Source organism: Oncorhynchus masou, chromosome 11, assembly GCF_036934945.1.
Source record: "Oncorhynchus masou masou isolate Uvic2021 chromosome 11, UVic_Omas_1.1, whole genome shotgun sequence".
NCBI lineage: Eukaryota > Metazoa > Chordata > Actinopteri > Salmoniformes > Salmonidae > Oncorhynchus > Oncorhynchus masou.
Genome location: NC_088222.1, coordinates 28,197,480 through 28,219,387, shown reverse-complemented (window position 1 = coordinate 28,219,387; position 21,908 = coordinate 28,197,480). Strand labels below are relative to the sequence as shown.

Genomic DNA, 21,908 nt, shown 5'->3' with positions numbered 1-21,908 from the left:
TAAGTTTAATTTTAATTAAATAATTCAATGTCCAACAAATATGACTGTGTCTGATCTGACAACTCAAATACTTGCCTAAGGGAAATGGAACAACAACGGAGCTCCCAGTAGCACACAAACATGTCAAATGACAATGATTAATTTAGTATCAATGTTGAAATCACTATTATTGCTGCAAATACAAAAGCATGTACTACTACAGTAATGGTTATCTGCCTTGAAAAAGTTCTTAGTTTGTACATGACTGTGAGACAAGAAAGGACACAGAGAGGGAATCCAGTCGTCTACAGAATGAAGTGTGGATTGATAGCCATCTTTTGTAAACCAAGCCAACCAAAAATTAGGTAGAGACTAAATTCTCTTCAGTTTTTATAGGAGCTAATCCGAGATGGCAATAGCCCCACGTGCTGTGTTTCAAAGGGTCTGTTTGTGTTACCCCTCACGGTTTATCTGCCATTACCATGATAGAGAAGCTCTGAGACCAAATAAAGGCAGGAATTCTTTGCACATGGCAGGGCTACAGACCTTGGGACTGTGGAGTGCCGTGTGCATTATGCGTCACTGAGACAGTGAGCTAGAGCAGGGCTTGGAGAAGACAGGAGAGTTGAACATGAAAACAAAATGTTAGTCACTGCACATCTCAAGGGCAGTACAAACGTCTTTGGAGAAACTAGATTGATGAAACTGACAGCACAAAAAACCACACAAGCCATAGGTCGTATGCATTCTTCTGCTGAATACTAACAAAACCTACCTTATCAAGTATGACATGATGTCGTTCAATAACTCATCACAACATAAGTCTATCACTAGTCTGCTTCGAGTTTGCTTTCATGGCAAATGCAGCAGCAGGGTCTGTGCAAAGCTGACAGCAGTACAAGTATTGTATTACGGAACAATAACAATGTCTGGGAATGAGACTGTTATTATGTCAGATGAGGCCATGATTATGCCTGAACAGTGAGTAAACACAAACAGTCACTGACATGAGACAAATGGATCTGTTAATACACATAGCATGAGTAAAAAGGGGAAACAAGCCTGGAGACAAGTGTGTAGACAGACAGACAGACAGACAGACAGACAGACAGACAGACAGGCAGGCAGGCAGGCAGGCAGGCAGGCAGGCACTGTAAGTGGCAGTACTCTTCATATAGCTGACCTGCTGTGGCCCTTCGGTTTGCTGAAAGCCTTTGTCATGGCCGATTTGCCAGAGTGTTTTCGCTGAAGTGTTGTCCTCATTTTCTGTGAGAAAAAACATAGACTTTTCGATCAAGGATGAGATAAACAAATCATTCATTCCTCGAGCCAAAAGTGACTTGGTAAAGGGATAGTTCACCCAAATTAACAACATTAGATGATTCCCTATCTTGAAAGTATTCTATGGAACATGAGAGACGGTTTACATTTACATTTGACATGTCAGTTATTTAGCGGACGCACTTATCCAAAGCAACTTACAGTTAGTTAGTGTCATCTAATGATGGCTAGGTGAGACAACCACATATCTCCGTCATAGTCAGTACATGTTCCCTCAATAAAGGAGCTGTCAGCAAAGTCAGTGCTAGTAGGAAAAGTTGAGTGTCAGTTGATTTTTTGTGGCGTGTGCCCACAGACCGCAGACCTACAGACTGCATTTGTTACACTGACACCAACTGCTAAACTTTACCAGATTAATTATGCTTTAATCACACTTGTGGAAAACACTTCTTGAGAGGAGATCATGTTTTCATTGTTATTAATTATTGTTATTATTTAATTACACACAACCAACCTTCAAAGTGATTGGGTTGTGTTTCATAATGACTTGGTGTGCAGTGACCTTCATGTCATTTTGCCAAGGAGAACCTTGATTTGACTCTGCACTGTAATTTAGAACATGTTAACGCAGCAGAAAAATAAGTTTGCAGTCAGTGGCAGAGAAGAAAAGAAATCTGAACTGCAGACAAGCTCTCTCTTGGCTATAATTGAAAAATCTACAAGCCAGCAGGCACAATTTGGGCGGCAGGTAGCCTAGTGGTTAGAGCGTTGTGCCAGTAACCGAAAGGTTGCTAGATTGAATCCCCGAGCTGACAAGGTACAAATCTGTCATTCTGCCTCTGAACAAGGCAGTTAACCCACTGTTCCTAAGCCGTCATTGTAAATAAGAATTTGTACTTAACTGACTTGCCTAGTTAAATAAAGGTAAAATAAATATTTTATTAAATAAATGAGACATCTTACTGATGTTATTTGTGGTGCAGTCAGGCAGTCACTGACAATTTTGCCCACTGGGTAGAGCCCATTTAAAATTGGTAATACTAGGAATTGATATCTATAGGCCTACTGTGCACATGGTTAGTAGGGCTGGGACATTATAAGTTTTGCGATACTCATTAATATCGTGGCAAGGAAACAAAACAACAACAAAAAATCAAATCAAAAATATATTTTATATTTGAGATTCTTCAAATAGCCACCCTTTGCCGTGATGACAGCTTTGCACACTCTTGACATTCTCTCAACCAGCTTCATGAGGTAGTCACCTGCAATGCATTTCAATTAAGTACCTTCTTAAAAGGGAATTTGTGGAATTTCTTTCCTTCTTAATGCGTTTGAGCCAATCAGTTGTGTTGTGACAAGGAAGGAGAAGTATATAGAAGATAGCACTATTTGGTAAAATACCAAGTCTATATTATGGCAAGAAAAGCTCATATTAGCAAAGAGAAATGGCAGTCCATCATTACTTTAAGACATGAAGGTCAGTCAATACAGAACATTTCAAGAACTTTGAAAGTATCTTCAAGTGCAGTCGCAAAAACCATCAAGAAACTGGCTCTCATGAGGACCGCCACAGGAAAGTGGGCAGAGTTACCTCTGCTGCAGAGGATAAGTTCATTAGCGTTACCAGCTTCAGAAATTGCAGCCCAAATAAATGCTTCACAGAGTTCAAGTAACAGACACATCTCAACATCAACTGTTCAGAGTAGACTGGTCGAATTGCTGCAAAGAAACCACTACTAAGGGGTACCAATAAGAATAAGAGACTTGCTTTGGCCAAGAAACACGAACAATGAACATTAGACCTGTTGAAATCTGTCCTTTGGTCTGGAGTCCAAATTGGAGAATTTTGTTTCCAACCACAGTGTCTTTGTGAGACGGATGATCTCCGCATGTGTATTTCCCACCGTAAAACATGGAGGAGGTGTTATGGTGTGGGGGTGCTTTGCTGGTGACACTGTCTGTGATCTATTTATAGGCAAACTTAACTAGCATGGCAGCCAACAAGTGCTCAGCATATATGGGAACTCCTTCAAGACTGTTGAAAAAGCATTCCAGGTGAATCTGGATGAGAGAATGCCAAGAGTGTGCAAAGCTTTTATCAAGGCAAAGGGTGGCTACTTTGCAGAATATTTGTTCAACACTTTTGTAGTTACTACATGATTCCATATGTGTTATTTCATAGGTTCGATGTCTTCACTATTATTCTACAATGTAAAAAATAGTAAAAAATAAAGAAAAACCCTTGAATGAGTAACTGTTTTAAAACTTTTGACCGGTAGTGTATATAGAAACATATGTTAGTGCATCTCATATGGTACAATAGAATGCAATTGTAGTACTGCATAAATAAATAACATGTATTGTCCATAGCTGATGGAAAGCAACATGTGGGATAGGATGGTGAGGGCTTCCTTCACTCCACAGCTGCTTAGCAGAGGAAGGAAACAGATGCACCCATCTGTAATATTAGCCCATGGTGATAGAGCTATACAATCTGTGGGGTCCAATATTTTGATCCATTTGGATGGACACAAAAATATAAATATTGATTCACTTGCTATGTATTGTGTGCTGTGCAAGTGTTTTCTATGGTATTGCACATCTCTCTATATACAGTGGGGAGAACAAGTATTTGATACACTGCCGATTTGACAGGTTTTTCCTACTTACAAAGCATGTAGAGGTCTGTAATTTTTATCATAGGTACACTTCAACTGTGAGAGACAGACAATCCAGAAGATCACATTGTATGATTTTTAAGTAATTAATTTGCATTTTATTTCATGACTTAAGTATTTGATCACCTACCAACCAGTACGAATTCCGGCTCTCACAGACCTGTTCGTTTTTCTTTAAGAAGCCATCCTATTCTTCAATCATTACCTGTATTAACTGCACCTGTTTGAACTCGTTACCTGTATAAAAGACACCTGTCCACACCCTCAATCAAACAGACTCCAACCTCTCCACAATGGCCAAGACCAGAGAGCTGAGTCCAATTTGTAAGTCGCTCTGGATAAGAGCGTCTGCCAAATGACTTAAATGTAAATGTAAATGTACAAGGCTGGGATGGGCTAGAGGACAATAGGCAAGCAGCTTGGTGAGAAGGCAACAACTGTTGGCACAATTATTAGGAAATAGAAGAGGTTCAAGATGACGGTCAATCACCCTTGGTCTAGGGCTCCATGCAAGATCTCACCTCGTGGGGCATCAATGATCATGAGGAAGGTGAGGGATCAGCCCAGAACTACACGGCAGGACCTGGTCAATGACCTGAAGAGAGCTGGGACCACAGTCTCAAAGAAAACCATTAGTAACACACTACGCCATCATGGATTAAAATTCTGCAGCGCACGCAAGGTCCCCCTGCTCAAGCCAGCGCATGTCCAGGCCCGTCTGAAGTTTGCCAATGACCATCTGGATGATCCAGAGGAGGAATGGGAGAAGGTCATGTGGTCTGATGAGACAAAAGTAGAGCTTTTTGGTCTAAACTCCACTCGCGATGTTTGGTGGAAGAAGAAGGATGAGTACAACCCCAAGAACACCATCCCAACCTTGAAGCATGGAGGTGGAAACAACATTCTTTGGGGATGCTTTTCTGCAAAGGGGACAGGACGACTGCACCGTATTGAGGGGAGGATGGATGGGGCCATGTATCGCGAGATCTTGACCAACAACCTCCTTCTCACAGTAAGAGCATTGGAGATGGGTCGTGGCTGGGTCTTCCAGCATGACAGCAACCCGGAACACACAGCCAGGGCAACTAAGGAGTGGTTCCGTAAGAAGCATCTCAAGGTCATCCTGGAGTAGACACAGACACAGACACAGACACACACACACACACACACACAGACACACAGACACACAGACACGCACACACGCACGCACGCACGCACGCACACACACACACACACACACACACACACACACACACACACACACACACACACACACACACACACACACACACACACACACACACACACACACACACACACACACACACACACACACACACACACACACACACACACAGAGTGAATTGAAATAGCACAGTACCTACTGTAGAACATTAATGACAATGAAGTATGATTAGTACTTACCTTCACCTTCTCTTGAATTCTTGACTCATTGCGGTTTACTTTGGGGTCGGGGCCAGTGCTTTGTTGATGGGTCATCTTTTTAAGCTTGGTAAGGTCACAAACGAAGTCATCTACTGTAATGTCCTAGTGCACTTCGATGCTGACGTTCACTAGAGAGGAACATTTAAAATGTTTGTAAAAGTCTTGCAGAGAGATAGCAAGCAATTAAAGTCACACTTTGCTGGATAAAATAATTGGTTTTTGCTGATAGCCCTCTACAGTTGCACCCTTTTCCTGCTTTTTCCCAAACCCCACTGCTTTCTGGGCTGGGCCTCCCTCTTTCCTCCTCACTAACTAAATAAAGATATCCCAGCCTAGTCTCCTCACACTGTAGGTTGGGGCAGACAGTTGGTCAAGAGGAACTTCTCAGGTTACAATTCATTACCCAGCCTTCCCCCAGGGGGCACTAAGGAGGAAGTTGTGGGGACTTGAGGCTGCACAGTGCTCTCAACCGCTCAGACCTGTGGTAGGACTGAGGTTGGTTAGAATAAAAGTGCCTACAGAGCCGGTTTAAGAAATCATAGGCTCAGGGGGCTTTAAAAAATATATTATTGCACAGATTGTACAATATTAGGAAGAAATATACAGTAGCCTATATATATATCATAGGCTACAGTAGGCTACTAAATAACATGTCCAGTGGCACACTGACTCACCTAATGATGAAGATGAAGCCATAAGGCTACTCATGGTGATGGCTGATGCGCCCATCGTGTCAATAGCCTATATCAAGATGAGCTACTTTGAAAAACAATGCTGCTATTAGCAAAAAATTGGGAGTTGAGATATTTGTTTCTTCTATTTGTTCTACAGACAGATTAGTCTTTTCAGCAGTCGGCATTTGAAATCTGCAAAAGGCAAACTGACAGCTATAACCAACCACAGAACTATAATCCATAGATGGCAGATTCCAATCAAGTTAGGACTGGCATTCATTGCTAGTGTCCCCATGAGTTTAACAGACAAATTGCCAGGTTAAGAGGTTACAAAACCCTTCTATGGAATACATGTCTATCGCCACAACATGCAACAAGCTGTATAATTTGCGGGCATGCTACCCAAACTGCGGCCTTCACGACTGTAGGCATACTGGTAACTGCCAAAATAAAGGAAACACTTGAGTCAACAAGGGATAAAAAGTTAGCGTTATGGTGTGGGGTGCATTTTCTTGGCATGGTTTAGGTCCACTTGTAGAATCTATGCCAAGGTACACTGAAGCTGTTCTGGCAGTTTGTGGTGGCCCAACCCTTTTAAGACATGTTGGTGTTTCCTTTATTTAGGCAGATACAGTGCATTCGGAAAGTATTCAGACCCCTTGACTTTTTCCACATTTTGTTACGATTCAGCCTTATAAAAAAAAGATGAAATACATTTGTTTCCTCATCAATATATACACAATACCCCACAATGACAAAGTGAAAACAGGTTTTTAGATTTTGTTTCGCAAATGTATTAAAAATAAATACAGAAATACCTTATTTACATATGTATTCAAACCCTTTGCTTTGAGACTTGAAGTTGAGCTCAGGTGCATCCTGTTTCCATTGACCATCCTTGAGATGTTTCTACAACTTGATTGGAGTCCACCTGTTGTAAATACAATTGATTGGACATGAACCGTCCCACAGTTGACAGTGCATGTCAGAGCAAAAACTAAGCCATGAGGTCGAATAAATTGTCCATAGAGCTCTGAGACAGAATTTATCGAGGCACAGTTCTGGGCAAGGGAACTGAAAAATGTCTGCAGCATTGAAGGTCCCCAAGAACACAGTGGCCTCCATCATTCTTAAATGGAAGAAGTTTGGAACCATCAAGACTCTTCCAAGAGGCGGCCACCCGGTGAAACTGAGCAATCAGGGGAGAGGGGCATTGGTCAGGGAAGTGAACCCGATTGAACATCTCTGCAGAGACCTGAAAATAGCTGTGCAGCTATGCTCCCCATTCAACCTGACAGAGCTTGAGAGGAGCTGCAGAGAAGAATGGGAGAACCTTCCCAAATAAAGGTGTGCCAAGCATGTAGCATCATACTCGAGAAGAATCGAGGCTGTAATCACTGTCAAAGGTGCTTCAACAAGGGTCTGAATACTTACATAAAAGTCATTTTTCAGTTTTTTATAAATTTGCTGAACGTTAAAACAAAAGTGTTTTGCTTTGTTATTATGTGTCACGCCCTGACCATAGAGAGCCCTCGGTTCTCTATGATGTTTAGGTCAGAGCGTGACTGGGAGGGTTATCTAGTTTTTTTCCCTAGGTTGGTGGTTTGTGTGGTTCCCAATTAGAGGCAGCTGGTAATCGTTGCCTCTAATTGGGGATCATATTTAGGTAGGTTTTTCCCTACCTGCATTTGCGGGATATTGTTTGTGTTAGTGCACAACGTCAGTTTGTGCTTGAGCACTACGACTTCACGTTCTTTGTAAGTTTTGTTGTTTTGTTTCTAGTTTCACTTTGTATTAATAAGATGTGGAACTCAATTCACGATTCCAAGATCGTGACATGATAGGGTATTGTGTGTAGATTGATGAGGGGAAAAAACAATTTAATTTATATTGGAATAAGGCTGTAATGTAGCAAAATGTGGAAAAAGTCAAGGGGTCTGAATACTCTCCGAATGCGCTGTACCTATATGTACTTGTGATAAAACTTAATCCACAGTTATTTGTTTGATAAACTATTGATCCTACATGGCTAAATTATGCTCTCTGGTGTATTTTGAACATTGAAAGCGGGTTCCTGTGATTGGATAAAAATGTATGTAATCATTATATTTTTTGCCTCTTGGGGCCCCTACATCCTTGAGCCCAGCCCCTGACTCACACAATTGACCAATAACATTGATTTATTACACAGTTTATTTTCCAATTTTTCCAATCAAGGCAGGGCCCCCCAGTTACCAGGTGGGCTCCCGACCTCCTCTCCTCCCCAGCAGAGTGCAGGAGGCAGCAGCAGGCTATCTACACTCATTGAGAACAAGCACCTGAACCCCCCCTGTGGTTGGTGGTTGCAGTAAAAAAAACATATATATATATATATATATATATATATATATATAGTACACATATATATATATATAGTACACATATAGTACATGTTTCCTTTATTATATATTTTTTGTAAAAAAAAAACAATCTGCCCGGTAAATCCGTGCATTAATCTGGCCCTGAAGGCCTCATGCAATTGTGTTACCGTAGCTAGGTTTCCATCCAATTGGTGAAAGATTTTCATCCAAATATTCTGAAATCTGCATAAAGTAAATATCTGCGTTTTCCCACCAGTGGTGTTTCCACCAAACTGACTTGTTGATAAAATATCACTGTATGATGATGTAGTGCATACAAAATATGTTTTTCACTTAAGTTTTCAGTTATGTAATGAGATTATTATGGATAAGAGTGAGAATATTTGTATTTGTCAAACGACAGTTACTGATCAATCATCATGTCACCAGAAGAAGACCCTCGATATTCATTGGAAAGTAGCATCAAGATCACTGTGCGCTTATACCATCCTGTGAAGTTCAATAAGTTTAAAACTTATTTAATCTGTAGCCTTAGAAACTGCATGGTTTCCCGAGTCACAGTGGGAGGACCACACACCATATCATTGCATGACTCCAAGTTTACTTCAATATTATGGTTTAGCTGATGAGTATTTTTCTCAGCTCTGTCTTGATGTTGGCCTCATTGGGTATAGCGAGCCCCATCCCCCTCTCCCTCCCCTTTTGCCTCCTTCAACTATGTTGCTGTGGTCAGAGAAGTCATGACATTCCTGAGAAGACCCTGCCACATGGCCACACAGTATAGAGAGAGTAGATGTTCATGGAGAACAAAGGAAATCCTTCCACCTCACAGAACTTGAGGTACGAACAAATTTGATGTTCCGGAGAAAGTCTAAAAGATTGGTGAAGAATCCAGCTACGAACTGGTCCGTTTGTCACAACTTGGGGAAGCTCATGGGAGATGGTGTGGCCACAATACTGTAACACTGTTTATATAATAGCCTCATATGAGGTTTACATCTAATTGTTGTATAAGATGAATGAGTGAGTATGATACTGTTTACACAATTTTACAATGTGATTTTGGACTGTTTAATAATGAAGGAAAACTCAAAAAGGGAACTGGATTTGAACAAAATCAGAGGACCGCCCCTGAGCCCAGTTAGGGTCAGACATCCTGGGACAGCGCCTTTTCTGCAATTTCGAATAAAACCCCCACTCGGGTTTTCGATCAGCAGACCGAGCTTACCTCAATTATGAGATGGCTAAAGGTTGCAGACCATGTTTTTCCCCATTAGGAGGATTGTAGACCATTGCTGAATCTTTTAACCATACCACATGGTTAAACTCTTAGACTATCGATACCGACAGAATAAGAACAAGTCTTTGATATGAATTACTAGTCTGCAGCTAGGAATTCGGTATCATTGAACGCGAAGAACGACAACCGGCGAAACATCCATCCTATAACGTATGTCACTCTGAACAATCCCCTCTAACCACAAACGAGAGAGAGAGGGAGAGAGACGGACAATTGAAATGAACTTTTCACCAGCGATCAAGACGACACACTAAGCGTGAATATATATATTGATTGCAATTGTTCCCGAATGAGTGAGTGCTCATGTGTAAAGGATTAGCATTTCAATTGTTATAATTATCACTGTAGTGACAATTGTTATAATTATCACTGTAGTGACTTCTTAGTCGACCCCCACTTCCGCTTTTGTCTAACAAGCCACCATGCCGGTTTAGCCCATTAGGGCACATTCTCCTATCATTTCATGTAACCACATTTACTTTGTTTGTTTGTTTGTTTATGCATTTCTGTGAATTACTTAGTTAGTAATAAATAAATGATTTAAAACAATTGATGTATGGATGACTCATAGTGAAGACTGGGTTGGTGCAGATAACCAACAATTTATGACTTTTGGAATGAGAGGAATGTGAGGTAAAGTAAATCATTCATTCATTCGAAAACTAATTGATCAGATAAAATATCTGAAAAGATATTTTAGGAAATGATAACTTTGCAATCTGAATATTTTTCCTTGGTGCCCCGACTTCCTAGTAATTACGGTTACATGGATGTCTTGACCCCAGACAGACTAAATAATTATTTTTTTTGCCCGCTTTGAGGACAATACAGTGCCACTGACACGGCCCGCAACCAAAACCTGTGGACTCTCCTTCACGGCAGCCGACGTTAGTAAAACATTTAAACGTGTTAACCCTCGCAAGGCTGCAGGCCCAGACGGCATCCCCAGCCGCGTCCTCAGAGCATGCGCAGACCAGCTGGCTGGTGTGTTTATGGACATATTCAATCAATCCTTATCCCACTCTGCTGTTCCCACATGCTTCAAGAGGGCCACCATTGTCCCTGTTCCCAAGAAAGCTAAGGTAACTGAGCTAAACGACTACCGCCCCGCAGCACTCACTTCCGTCATTATGAAGTGCTTTGAGAGACTAGTCAAGGACCATATCACCTCCACCCTACCTGACACCCTAGACCCACTCCAATTTGCTTACCGCCCAAATAGGTCCACAGACGACGTAATCTCAACCACACTGCCCTAACCCATCTGGACAAGAGGCATACCTATGTGAGAATGCTGTTCATCGACTACAGCTCAGCATTTAACACCATAGTACCCTCCAAACTCGTCATCAAGCTCGAGACCCTGGGTCTCAACCCCGCTCTGTGCAACTGGGTACTGGACTTCCTGACGGGCCGCCCCCAGGTGGTGAGGGTAGGTAACAACATCTCCACCCACCTGATCCTCAACATGGCGCCCCACAAGGGTGCGTTCTGAGCCCTCTCCTGTACTCCCTGTTCGCCCACGACTGCATAGCCATGCACGCCTCCAACTCAATCATCAAGTTTGCGGACGACACTACAGTAGTAGGCTTGATTACCGACAACGACGAGACGGACTACAGGGAGGAGGTGAGGGCCCTCGGAGTGTGGTGTCAGGAAAATAGCCTCACACTCAACATCAACGTTTTGTTGGAAGATGATTGTGGACAGCAGAGGGAGCACCCCCCTATCCACATCGACTGGACAGTAGTGGAGAGGGTAGTAAGTTTTAAGTTCCTTGGCGTACACATCACGGACAAACTGAATTGGTCCACCCACACAGACAGCATCGTGAAGAAGACGCAGCAGCGCCTCTTCAACCTCAGGAGGCTGAAGAAATTTGGCTTGTTACCAAAAGCACTAACAAACTTCTACAGATGCACAATCGAGAGCATCCTGTCGGGCTGTATCACCGCCGGGTACGGCAACTGCTCCGCCCTCAACCGTAAGGCTCTCCAGAGGGTAGTGAGGTCTGCACAACGCATCACCGGGGGCAAACTACCTGCCCTCCAGGACACCTACACCACCCAATGTCACAGGAAGACCATAAAGATCATCAAGGACAACAACCACCCGAGCCACTGCCTGTTCACCCGGCTATCATCCAGAAGGCGAGGTCAGTACAGGTGCATCAAAGCAGGGACCGAGAGACTGAAAAAAAAACAGCTTCTATCTCAAGGCCATCAGACTGTTAAACAGCCACCACTAACATTGAGTGGCTGCTGCCAACATACTGACTCAACTCCAGCCACTTTAATAATGGAAATGGATGGAAATTGATGTAAAATATATCACTAGCCACTTTAAACAATGCTACTTAATATAATGTTTACATACCCTACATTACTCATCTCATATGTATATGTATATACTGTACTCTATATCATCTACTGCATCTTTATGTAATACATGTATCACTAGCCACTTTAAACTATGCCACTTTGTTTACATACCCTACATTACTCATCTCATATGAATATACTGTACTCGATACCATCTACTGCATCTTGCCTATGCCGTTCTGTACCATCACTCATTCATATATCTTTATGTACATATTCTTTATCCCTTTACACTTGTGTGTATAAGGTAGTAGTTTTGGAATTGTTAGGTTAGATTACTCGTTGGTTATTACTGCATTGTCGGAACTAGAAGCAGAAGCATTTCGCTACACTCGCATTAACATCTGCTAACCATGTGTATGTGACAAATAACATTTGAATTGATTTGATGATTAATCAGTCTAATCGTGTAATACTTAATTACAGAGAATCTTTGATTAAAAAAAACTATAATTCTTCAGTTCATGATAGTAAAGACACAACAACTCATACTGGAGTAATAAAGGCCTAGTTCTGTTCAATCAGCTGTGTTTGCTAGGGATGTGTAAAATGTGTGACACCACATCCTTCCCGAGGACTGGAGTTCCCCATCCCAAGCTGTGGACCTGGGGGATGGAAAGTAAATCCATGAAAATGTCACTGCTCATGTTTTGTAGGAGCAGGGCATCTGTTGTTATTACTGTAAATCTCCATCAACATACCATCTCTCATTATTACAATGTAGACTGTGTATAATGCATGTTTGAATTTATGGAGTCAATTTGGAGCCAAGACTATTGATGTTGGTTGCATACGGAACATCTTTTGATACAGTAAAATAGTCCAAGATTGGTCCTGCATCCATAAAATATTTGTAAACATTGTGTCCACCATTTCATAAACAAACCTTTACATTTGCATATAACAAAAATCCATCATGGGTTTAGCCATAAGTCAAGGATAGGTACATCCTATCCTGTCCCAGGGACTGCAGTTGAAAATTAGCCGGCTGGCTAAAACCGTCACTTTTACTGAAACGTTGATTAATGTGCACTGTCCCTGTAAAAAAAAATTTAAAAAATGAACTCAACATACTGTATGTTTGAACATTTTGAAAAATGCAAAAACCCAGGATCCCTGAGGCCTAAAAGTAGTACATGTAGTAGTAGTGTAATAGGAAGTTAATTGTTAATGTAGTACACAAAGTACACAATGGAAAACAACCACTTGTATCTCTGAAGCAACCAAGCAACCAACCCTTCCAACCACAGCAAAGTGAGGTAGTGGTTTGATACTTCCCGTGTGATATGAGGGAGGAACCCAAAACCTGAGGTGTTGAAAGAGAAATTGCACACAATGTGTTTGCCCTGGTTTGAACTACCTGAATATTCACCATCATATTGTAGATAACACAAGTCAGGTATCAACAATTACATGCTCATTTCACATGTGGAGGCACCAAGTCTGAGTCACTACATCTCCCTGTTTGCTACAAACATTTATTTTTATCAGTCGATCCCAATTGGAACAATATAAATGTTCACTGTATTTAGTAGTAATACACATGGATGGCATTTTCAGCTTGATTTTAAATATATATATTTTTTACGTTGTTCTTATGAAAATTGGGACATTTTCTAATTGAGAACATGTACACACAAATCAAATCAAATCAAATCAAATGTTATTTGTCACATGCGCCAAATACAACAGGTGTACAGTGAAATGCTTACTTACGAGCCCCAAACCAAAAATGCAGTTTAAAAAAATACAGATAAGAATAAGAGATAAAGTAACAAGTAATTAAAGAGCAGCAGTGAAATAACAATAACGAGACTATATACAGGGGGTACAGAAACAGAGTCAATTTGTGGGGGCACTGGTTATTTGAGGTAGTATGTACATGTAGGTAGAGTTATTAAAGTGACTATGCATAGATGACAACAGAGAGTAGCAGTGGTGTAAAGAGGGGGTGGGGGGGTAGCCATTTGACTAGATGTTCAGGAGTTTTATGGCTTGTGGGTAGAAGCTGTTTAGAAGCCTCTTGGAACTAGACTTGGTGCTCCGGTACCGCTTGCTGTGCAGTAGCAGAGAGAACAGTCTATGACTAGTGTGGCTGGAGTCTTTGACAATTTTTAGGCCCTTCCTCTGACACCACCTTGTACAGAGGTCCGGGATGGCAGGAAGCTTGGCCCCAGTGATGTACTGGGCCGTTCACACTACCCCCTGTAGTGCCTTGTGGCCAGAGGCCGAGCAGTTGCCATACCAAGCAGTGATTCAACCAGTCAGGATGCTCTCGATGGTGCAGGTCTCTAACCTCCTCCCCATAGGCTGTCTCGTCATTGTTGGTGATCAGGCCTACCACTGTTGTGTGATCTGCAAATTTAAAGATGGTGTTGGAGTCGTGCCTGGCCGTGCAGTCATGAGTGAACAGGGAGTACAGGAGGGGACTGAGCACGCACCCCTGGTGGCCCCTGTGTTGAGGATCAGTGTGTCGGATGTGTTGCTACCTACCCTCACCACCTGGGGTGGTCCATCAGGAAGTCCAGGATCCAGTTGCAAAGGGAGATGTTTAGTCCCAGGGTCCTTAGCTTATTGATGAGCTTTGAGGGCACTATGGTGTTGAACGCTGAGCTGTAGTCAATGAATAGCATTCTCAAATAGGTGTTCCTTTTGTCCACGTGGGAAAGGGCAGTGTGGAGTGCAATGGAGATTGTATCATCTGTGGATCTGTTGGGGCGGTATGCAAATTGGAGTGGGTCTAGGGTTTCTAGGATGATGGTGTTGACCAGAATTTCAAGGCACTTCATGGCTACAGACGTGAGTGCTATGGGTCGGTAGTCGTTTAGGCAGGTTACCTTAGTGGTCTTGGGCACAGGGACTATGGTGGTCTGCTTGAAACATATTGGTATTACAGACTCGGACAGGGAGATGTTGAAGTTGTCAGTGATGACACTTGCAAGTTGGTCAGAGCATGCTCGCAGTACATGTCCTGGCAATCCGTCTGGCCCTGCGGCTTTGTGAATGTTAATCTGTTTAAAGGTCTTACTCATATCGGCTGCGGAGAGCGTGATGACACAGTCTTTCGGAACAGCTGGTGCTCTTATGCATGTTTCAGTGTTATTTGCCTCGAAGCGAGCATAGAAGTCGTTTAGCTCGTCTGGTAGGCTTGTGTCACTGGGCAGCTCTCGGCTGTGCTTCCCCTTGTAGTCCGTATTGGTTTGCAAGCCCTGCCACATCCGACAAACGTCAGAGCCGGTGTAGTACGATTCAATCTTTGTCCTGTATTGATGCTTCACCTGTTAGATGGTTTGTCGGAGGGCATATCAGGATTTCTTATAAGCTTCCAGGTTAAGAGTCCCACTCCTTGAAAGCGGAAGCTCTAGCCTTTAGCTCGGTGCGGATGTTGCCTGTAATCCATGGCTTCTGGTTGGGGTATGTATGTACCGTCACTGTGGGGACGATGTCATCGATGCACTTATTTATGAAGCCAATGACTGATGTGGTGTACTCCTCAATGCCATCGGAGGAATCCTGGTACATATTCCAGTCTATGCTAGCAAAACAGTCCTGTAGCTTAGCATCCGCTTCATCTGACCATTTTTTTATTCATCTAGTCACTGGTGCTTCTTGCTTTAATTTTTGCTTGTAAGCAGGAATCAGGAGGATAGAATTATGGTCAGATTTGCCAAATGGAGGGCAAGGGAGAGCTTTGTATGCGTCTTTGTGTGACAAAGAATACAGATGAAAACTCTCTCGGTAGATAGTGTGGTCTACAGTTTATCATGAGGAAATCTACCAGAGGTGGCAGGATAGCCTAGTGGTTAGAGAGTAGGACTAGTAACCGAAAGGTTGCAAGTTCAAATCCCTGAGCTGACAAGGTACAAATCTGTCGCTCTGCCCCTGAACAGGAACCCAAGGTCGTCCTAGGTCGTCATTGAAAATAAGAATTTGTTCTTAACTGATTTGCCTAGTTAAATAAAGGTAAAATAAAAAAATTAGCCCAAGATTTCCTTAGATATCATGCACCAGCTGTTGTTCACAAAAATACATAGACCACTCCCCTGTCTTACCAGACGCTGCTGTTCTATCCTGCCGGTACATCGTATAACCAGCCTGTTGATGTTGTTGTCGTTCAGTATGGACTCCATGAATCATAAGATGTTACATTTTTTGTGTGGTGAGTAATTGCAGTCCTGATGTCTAGATGTTATTTTTGGTCATAAGAGACGGTAGTGGCAACATTATGTACAAAATCAGTTAAAAAAAAGAAGTTACAAACAATGCAAATAAGCAAACAAAAAAACACAATCGGCTGGAGGCAGGTGAAACATCTGCCATCTTCTCCGGTGCCATCTTACGTGATGCATTTTCTGAATGTTTATAGAGTAATTGGTATTCATGATAAATACGGCATCCCCTTGTGAATAAGTTATCTACGGCAGCACTGACAAAACAGATATGTGTTTTTAGCAGCTTATACTGTGACACCTCATGATGAATGATCTTCATTTGCAGAGACATGGATCAAAGTTCCCACACACTGCCCTTGCAAAGTTTCACTTTAACAAGGCGTCACTAAAGTCCCTTGTTCGAATCCAGGCTGTATCACATCCGGCCGTGATTGGGAGTCCCACTGGGCGGCGCACAATCGGCCCAGCTTCAACTGACTTGGCTAGTTATATCAAGGTAAAAAAATAAAACACATTTTTAAAATGGGCTTACATTTCAAGCCAGAACATTGTACTTTAAAAAAAACTGCACAATTGTGAAAAAAGGAGGAGCAGAGGAAACAACAGACAATATTACATTACAATGCAGTGATAAACACATCATACACACTGTATAGGCAGCAGATTTATAGATCAGTGTTTTAGAGGGAACAATAACAATCAATGAATCTGGCAGAGAAATTGTCTTTTTGTTCTAAGATAGTGAACTCAATGGGAACTCAATGGATTGGCATGCATTCTAATAATTTTCACATGGTTTAGGCATGTATATTTCGTAAGGTGTAGAAAGTACAGCATTGAAAGAGAGATGTGCAAAGCTAAGGAGTTAGAAGACGGTATAGCCAGCTATGCAAGGTAGCTTTGCTTTAAATGAATGATCAAGCGAGCGGAGCTAGCCTATATATATTTCAGCCCCCAGAATAGTGACTTGACATGGGTTAATAGGATCTGATTTGCTTGCTGAGAAATATGTGTAGGCCTAGGAAGAGCTACTGTTGTAGGACGAAAGAGGTGCACGCGGAATTGAAATGGTATTAGCTTCAAGATGAATACCACACAGTATGGGGTCAACACATAAGTGCAAGAGCACCTTTCTTCTCTAACCATTCAATCAAAGGCCTTTTTATTCCCCACTATTTCCACCCCCTCTTCTTTTACAGTTCTCATATTTGAGCAGCTTGCTCACTCCCAAATATACTAGTGTTACCCATCAAAGCATTTAAAAGATCCTGTGCTATGAACATGGGTCATAGGGTCATGATAGGCCTACCCTACAGGAGATGACACCTTATTTGCTGTAATAAGATATGACTTATTCTACTGAGCCTTTTTACACTCATACGTCAAACATTTCTTGTTTCAACAGTGTCTTGAGTGGCTTGTATTTCCTTCAACCACACAGTGTAATAATAGAGAGAAGTGAATGAATGATCTGAGGAAGTTTTTTCTTTCTTTCTTTTAGAGGTGAACTGAATGTTCACACTCACACACCATGTGAAACAAAGCTGTGAGTTTATATATTCATCTCTGACACGCACTCATTTTCAGTTATCATGGACGACATTTCTTAGACTCGCCTCAATTAAGGGAATCATATACGCTAGAAATCAACTGAAAGATACTACAGTAGAAGCTGCTAGGCTGTACCTAACTAAACATAACTTCACGTTACTACACATTCATTTTGACAGTTGTATAATTGCGGCACCATTGATAAACAATTTAACCATGATAATACGCGGGGTAATTCTGTAGCTATTGTAGAACATGGACTTCTATGGTTCAATATCTTTAAGTACCAAGAAAATTGCTTGTGTTGTGTGACATGCATCAATTGTGTTATATGACATTACCTATGACATGGCAGACATGTTGAAACAAACAAGACCCACACTCTATTACAAGGTTATTGAGTCCCTCTAATGTTACTGCATTGCATTGACAAGTAACTCTTCAAGGATTGTGTGAGAGTCAGGCTGGTAAAGAATACAGTGCATTTGAAAAGTATTCAGACCCCCAGACCCCTTCACTTTCCCACATTTTGTTACATTTCAGCCTTATTCTAAAATGGATTAAATATTTTCCCCCCTTATGAATCTACACACAATATCCCATAATGACAAATCAAAAACAGTTTAGAAATGTTTCTTAATTTATTGAAAATAAAAAACTTAAATATCACATTTACATAACTATTCAGAGCCTTTACTCAGTATTTTTGTTGAACCATCTTTGGCAGTAATTACAGCCTTGAGTCTTCTTGGGTATGACGCTACAAGCTTGGCACACCTGCATTTGGGTAGTTTCTCCCATTCTTCTCTGCAGATCCTTTCAAGCTCTGTCAGGTTGGATGGGGAGCGTCACTGCACAGCTATTTTCAGGTCTCTCCAGGTATGTTCAATCGGTTTCAAGTCTGCGCTCTGGCTGGGCCACTCAAGGACATTCAGAGACTTGTACCGAAGCCACTCCTGCGTTCTCTTGGCTGTGTGCTTAGGGTTGTGTCCTGTTGGAAGGTGAACCTTTGCCCCAGTCTGAGGTCCTGAGCACTCTGGAGCAGGTTTTCATCAAGGATCTCTCTGTACTTTGCTCCGTTCATCTTTCCTTCGATCCTGACTGGTCTCCCAGTACCTGCCACTGAAAAACAAAACCAGAGCATGATGCTGCCACCACCATGTTTCACTGTAGGGATGGTGCCATGTTTCCTCCAGACGATACGCTTGGCATGCAGGCCAAAGAGTTCAAATTTGGTTTCTTCAGACCAGAGACAAAAGTTATAGTTATTTCAATCAAATGAAAGCATACTGTACATGTTTGTTTTATTAACAAGGAATAATGAGTAGAAAGCCGAGGTCACAGACTGTTTCCAAACTCATTCATTCAGGCTATCTACAAAGAACTCATTACAGGCCATGGTCAGCACAGCAACCAAGATGACAAACTCCTGAAAGTCCACTAAGCAGGCTGCCATGTGCCTTTTACTGAGGAGTGGCTTCCGTCTGGCCACTCTACCATAAAGGCCTGATTGGTGGAATGCTGCAAAGATGTTTGTCCTTCTGGAAGGTTATCCCACCTCTACAGAGGAACTCTGGAGCTTTGTCAAGAGTGACCATCGATCACCCAATTGCTCAGTTTAGCCAACCAGCCAGCTCTAGGAAGAATCTAGGTAGTTCCAAACTTCTTCCATTTAAGGATGACAGAGGCCACTGTGTTCTTGGGGACCTTCAATGCTGCAGAAGTATGTTGGTACTCTTCTCCAGATCTGTGCCTTGACAAAATCCTGTCTTGGAGCTCTGCGGACAATTCCTTCGACCTCATGGCTTGGTCTGACATGCACTGTCAACTGTGGGACCTCATATAGACAGGTGTGTGCATTTCCAAATCATGCCCAATCAATTGAATTTACCACAGGTGGACTCCAATCAAGTTGTAGATATATCTCAAGGATGATCAATGGAAACAGGATGAACCTGGGCTCAATTTCAAGTTTCATAGTAAAGGGTACTTATGAATACTTATGTAAATAACGTTTTTCTGTTTTTTATTACATTTGCAAAAATGTCAAAAATCCTGTTTTCACTGTCATTATGGGGTATTGTGTGTATATTGATGAGGGGAAAAATATTAAATCCATTTGAGAATAAGGCTGTAACGTAACAAAATGTGGAAAAAGTAAAAGGGTCTGAATACTTTCTGAATGCGCTGTATGTAATATATTGTTTGTCACAGTAGCTGTGGACTATTGAATGCAAATAAGATATAACGTGCTTTTACTTTCATCAAGAGCTAATTCCTTTTCCACATTGTATTTCATGATCTCTGAAACTGTTTTGACAAAGTGGCTCAATTTCAAACTGCCATCTGAAGCATTTCACAACCATGGCATGTTGTCACTGTGGTTCCAGATATTTCCTGCTAACTAGCCTTGCAGTTGTCTTCCTCATTTTGTCTTCCTCTTTGTGATGTTAAGGCTTATTAATGATCAGGCGTGTTGTCAGATGCACAGTATCATCAGCGTCCCTGTCGCCGTTTGGTTAAAGGAGAGAACTCAACTAAGGAATCATTGGGGCACCAACTAAACATCCACCATTTCAACTAGAGGTCAAATCATTCAGGTATAACATTATATTATTTCATGGTTTTCTAATTCATTAAATTTACATAAAACATCTGCACAATTTTGGAATATATTATACAGTATAATGTAGTGCTTTTTCTAAATGTAATAGGTCTTCTTTAGTCATTGTTTCTATTTGACTTGGCGAGGCAGGTAGCCTAGTGGTTAGAGCATTGGACTAGTAACCGAAAGCGTTGCTGGATCAAGTCCCTGAGCTGACAAGGTAAAAATCTGTCATTCTACCCCTGAACAAGGCAGTTAACCCATTGTTCCTAGGCTGTCATTGTAAATAAGAATTTGTTCTTAACTGACTTAGTTAAATAAATAATAATTGTAGTTTCATGAAGATATGAATGGAAGTCTTATCTACCCTAAACAAACAGTTGAAATGTGTTGGTTCACTGAAGTACAGTTAAGTACGTCAAAAATAACCTGGAGTTAATTGTTTGGACATGGAATACATTCATGTTTAAACATTACCCAAATCTCTTCTGTTCATACTACAGGTTCATGGTCTGCAACTGTGAGAGCAGGCCCCCCACTTAGTGTATTTGTCAAGCTGAGTTGGACACTCAGTATTACAGGGTGTCAGTTTGTCAAATACCCCAAGTGAGGGGTCACTTGTCTGCTGAGCATCTCCCATCAGACTAACTTCAAAGAAGAACACTTCATCAACCTCCAAGTGACTTTCACTGTTAAGACTTTCTCAGAGGCAAAACATTTTGATTATGTGAAAATTATTATCTTTATCTACTATGAGTGATTATGTGCAATTGATCACGCACTGTCACAAATGTCTCATGTATTTTGTGTAAGTTTGTATGATGGAACTTAGTACACTGTGTAACAAATGTGTGTCTCTGTATTAAATACTGCATTAAATAATTACTGGGTTATAAAACATTGAGGACCCTAGTATATTTATAGACAATGTGTATAGATTAATAGGAATGAATAGAAATGGAATTACGATTGCATTTATATAGATAACTTTTCATCAGGTTTCTATGCACTTTATGTAGGCCTGCATTATGTGTAAGGTTGACTGACCCACTACTACCAATGTAAAGTAATCACTGGGTGATGCACAGGAACAGTGAGTGGTGGCACATTGCTCTATAATTCTCAGCACAATCAGTTATGACAGAGGAAATTAAAGGAGACTTTGTGCTAATATGAAGCAGAGTCTAAACATTGCTTTCAACTAATTATGGGAGATATAGGGACGATATATCACGTATTTATCTTGCACTCTGTGCTTTTACAAGGCCTATTATTATGGTCAATAACCTGCCTTTGGATACTTATATAAAACACCACCCTTTATCTGTCAGTCCCACATGCTTTCCTGTGCTCACAAAGCCATATGAGCTAGAATAAGAGCGGATGTCTGTGCTATCTTGTGATTAGATAGCAGTGTGTGACTCACATACTGCATAGAAATGGCGGTCAAAAAAGATGTAGTCATCACCCATCAGTGT

The 21,908-nt window shown here is 41.5% G+C and overlaps 1 protein-coding gene and 1 long non-coding RNA gene across 7 annotated transcripts in view; one reads left to right on the top strand and one right to left on the bottom strand.

Annotated features, from left to right (window-relative positions):
- arhgap20b (Rho GTPase activating protein 20b) overlaps positions 1–5,686 on the bottom strand; it is a 29,368-nt gene extending 23,682 nt beyond the window's left edge. For 5 of the 6 annotated variants that reach the window (XM_064978009.1, XM_064978013.1, XM_064978011.1 and 2 more), the window contains exon 1: positions 1,163–1,413. In XM_064978009.1, coding sequence (XP_064834081.1) covers positions 1,163–1,354 — 192 coding nt within the window. In that variant the 5' untranslated portion in view covers positions 1,355–1,413. Of the gene's footprint in view, positions 1–1,162; positions 1,414–4,462; positions 5,065–5,366 lie in introns of those variants that run through there. The other variant, XM_064978012.1, reaches the window with a different exon arrangement.
- A 13,658-nt stretch (positions 5,687–19,344) lies between these two features.
- On the top strand, positions 19,345–21,328 carry LOC135548420 (uncharacterized). Its single transcript, XR_010456823.1, has 2 exons — positions 19,345–19,675; positions 20,309–21,328. It is a non-coding gene; the product is annotated as an uncharacterized LOC135548420 (long non-coding RNA).
- The last annotated feature ends 580 nt before the right edge of the window (positions 21,329–21,908 follow it).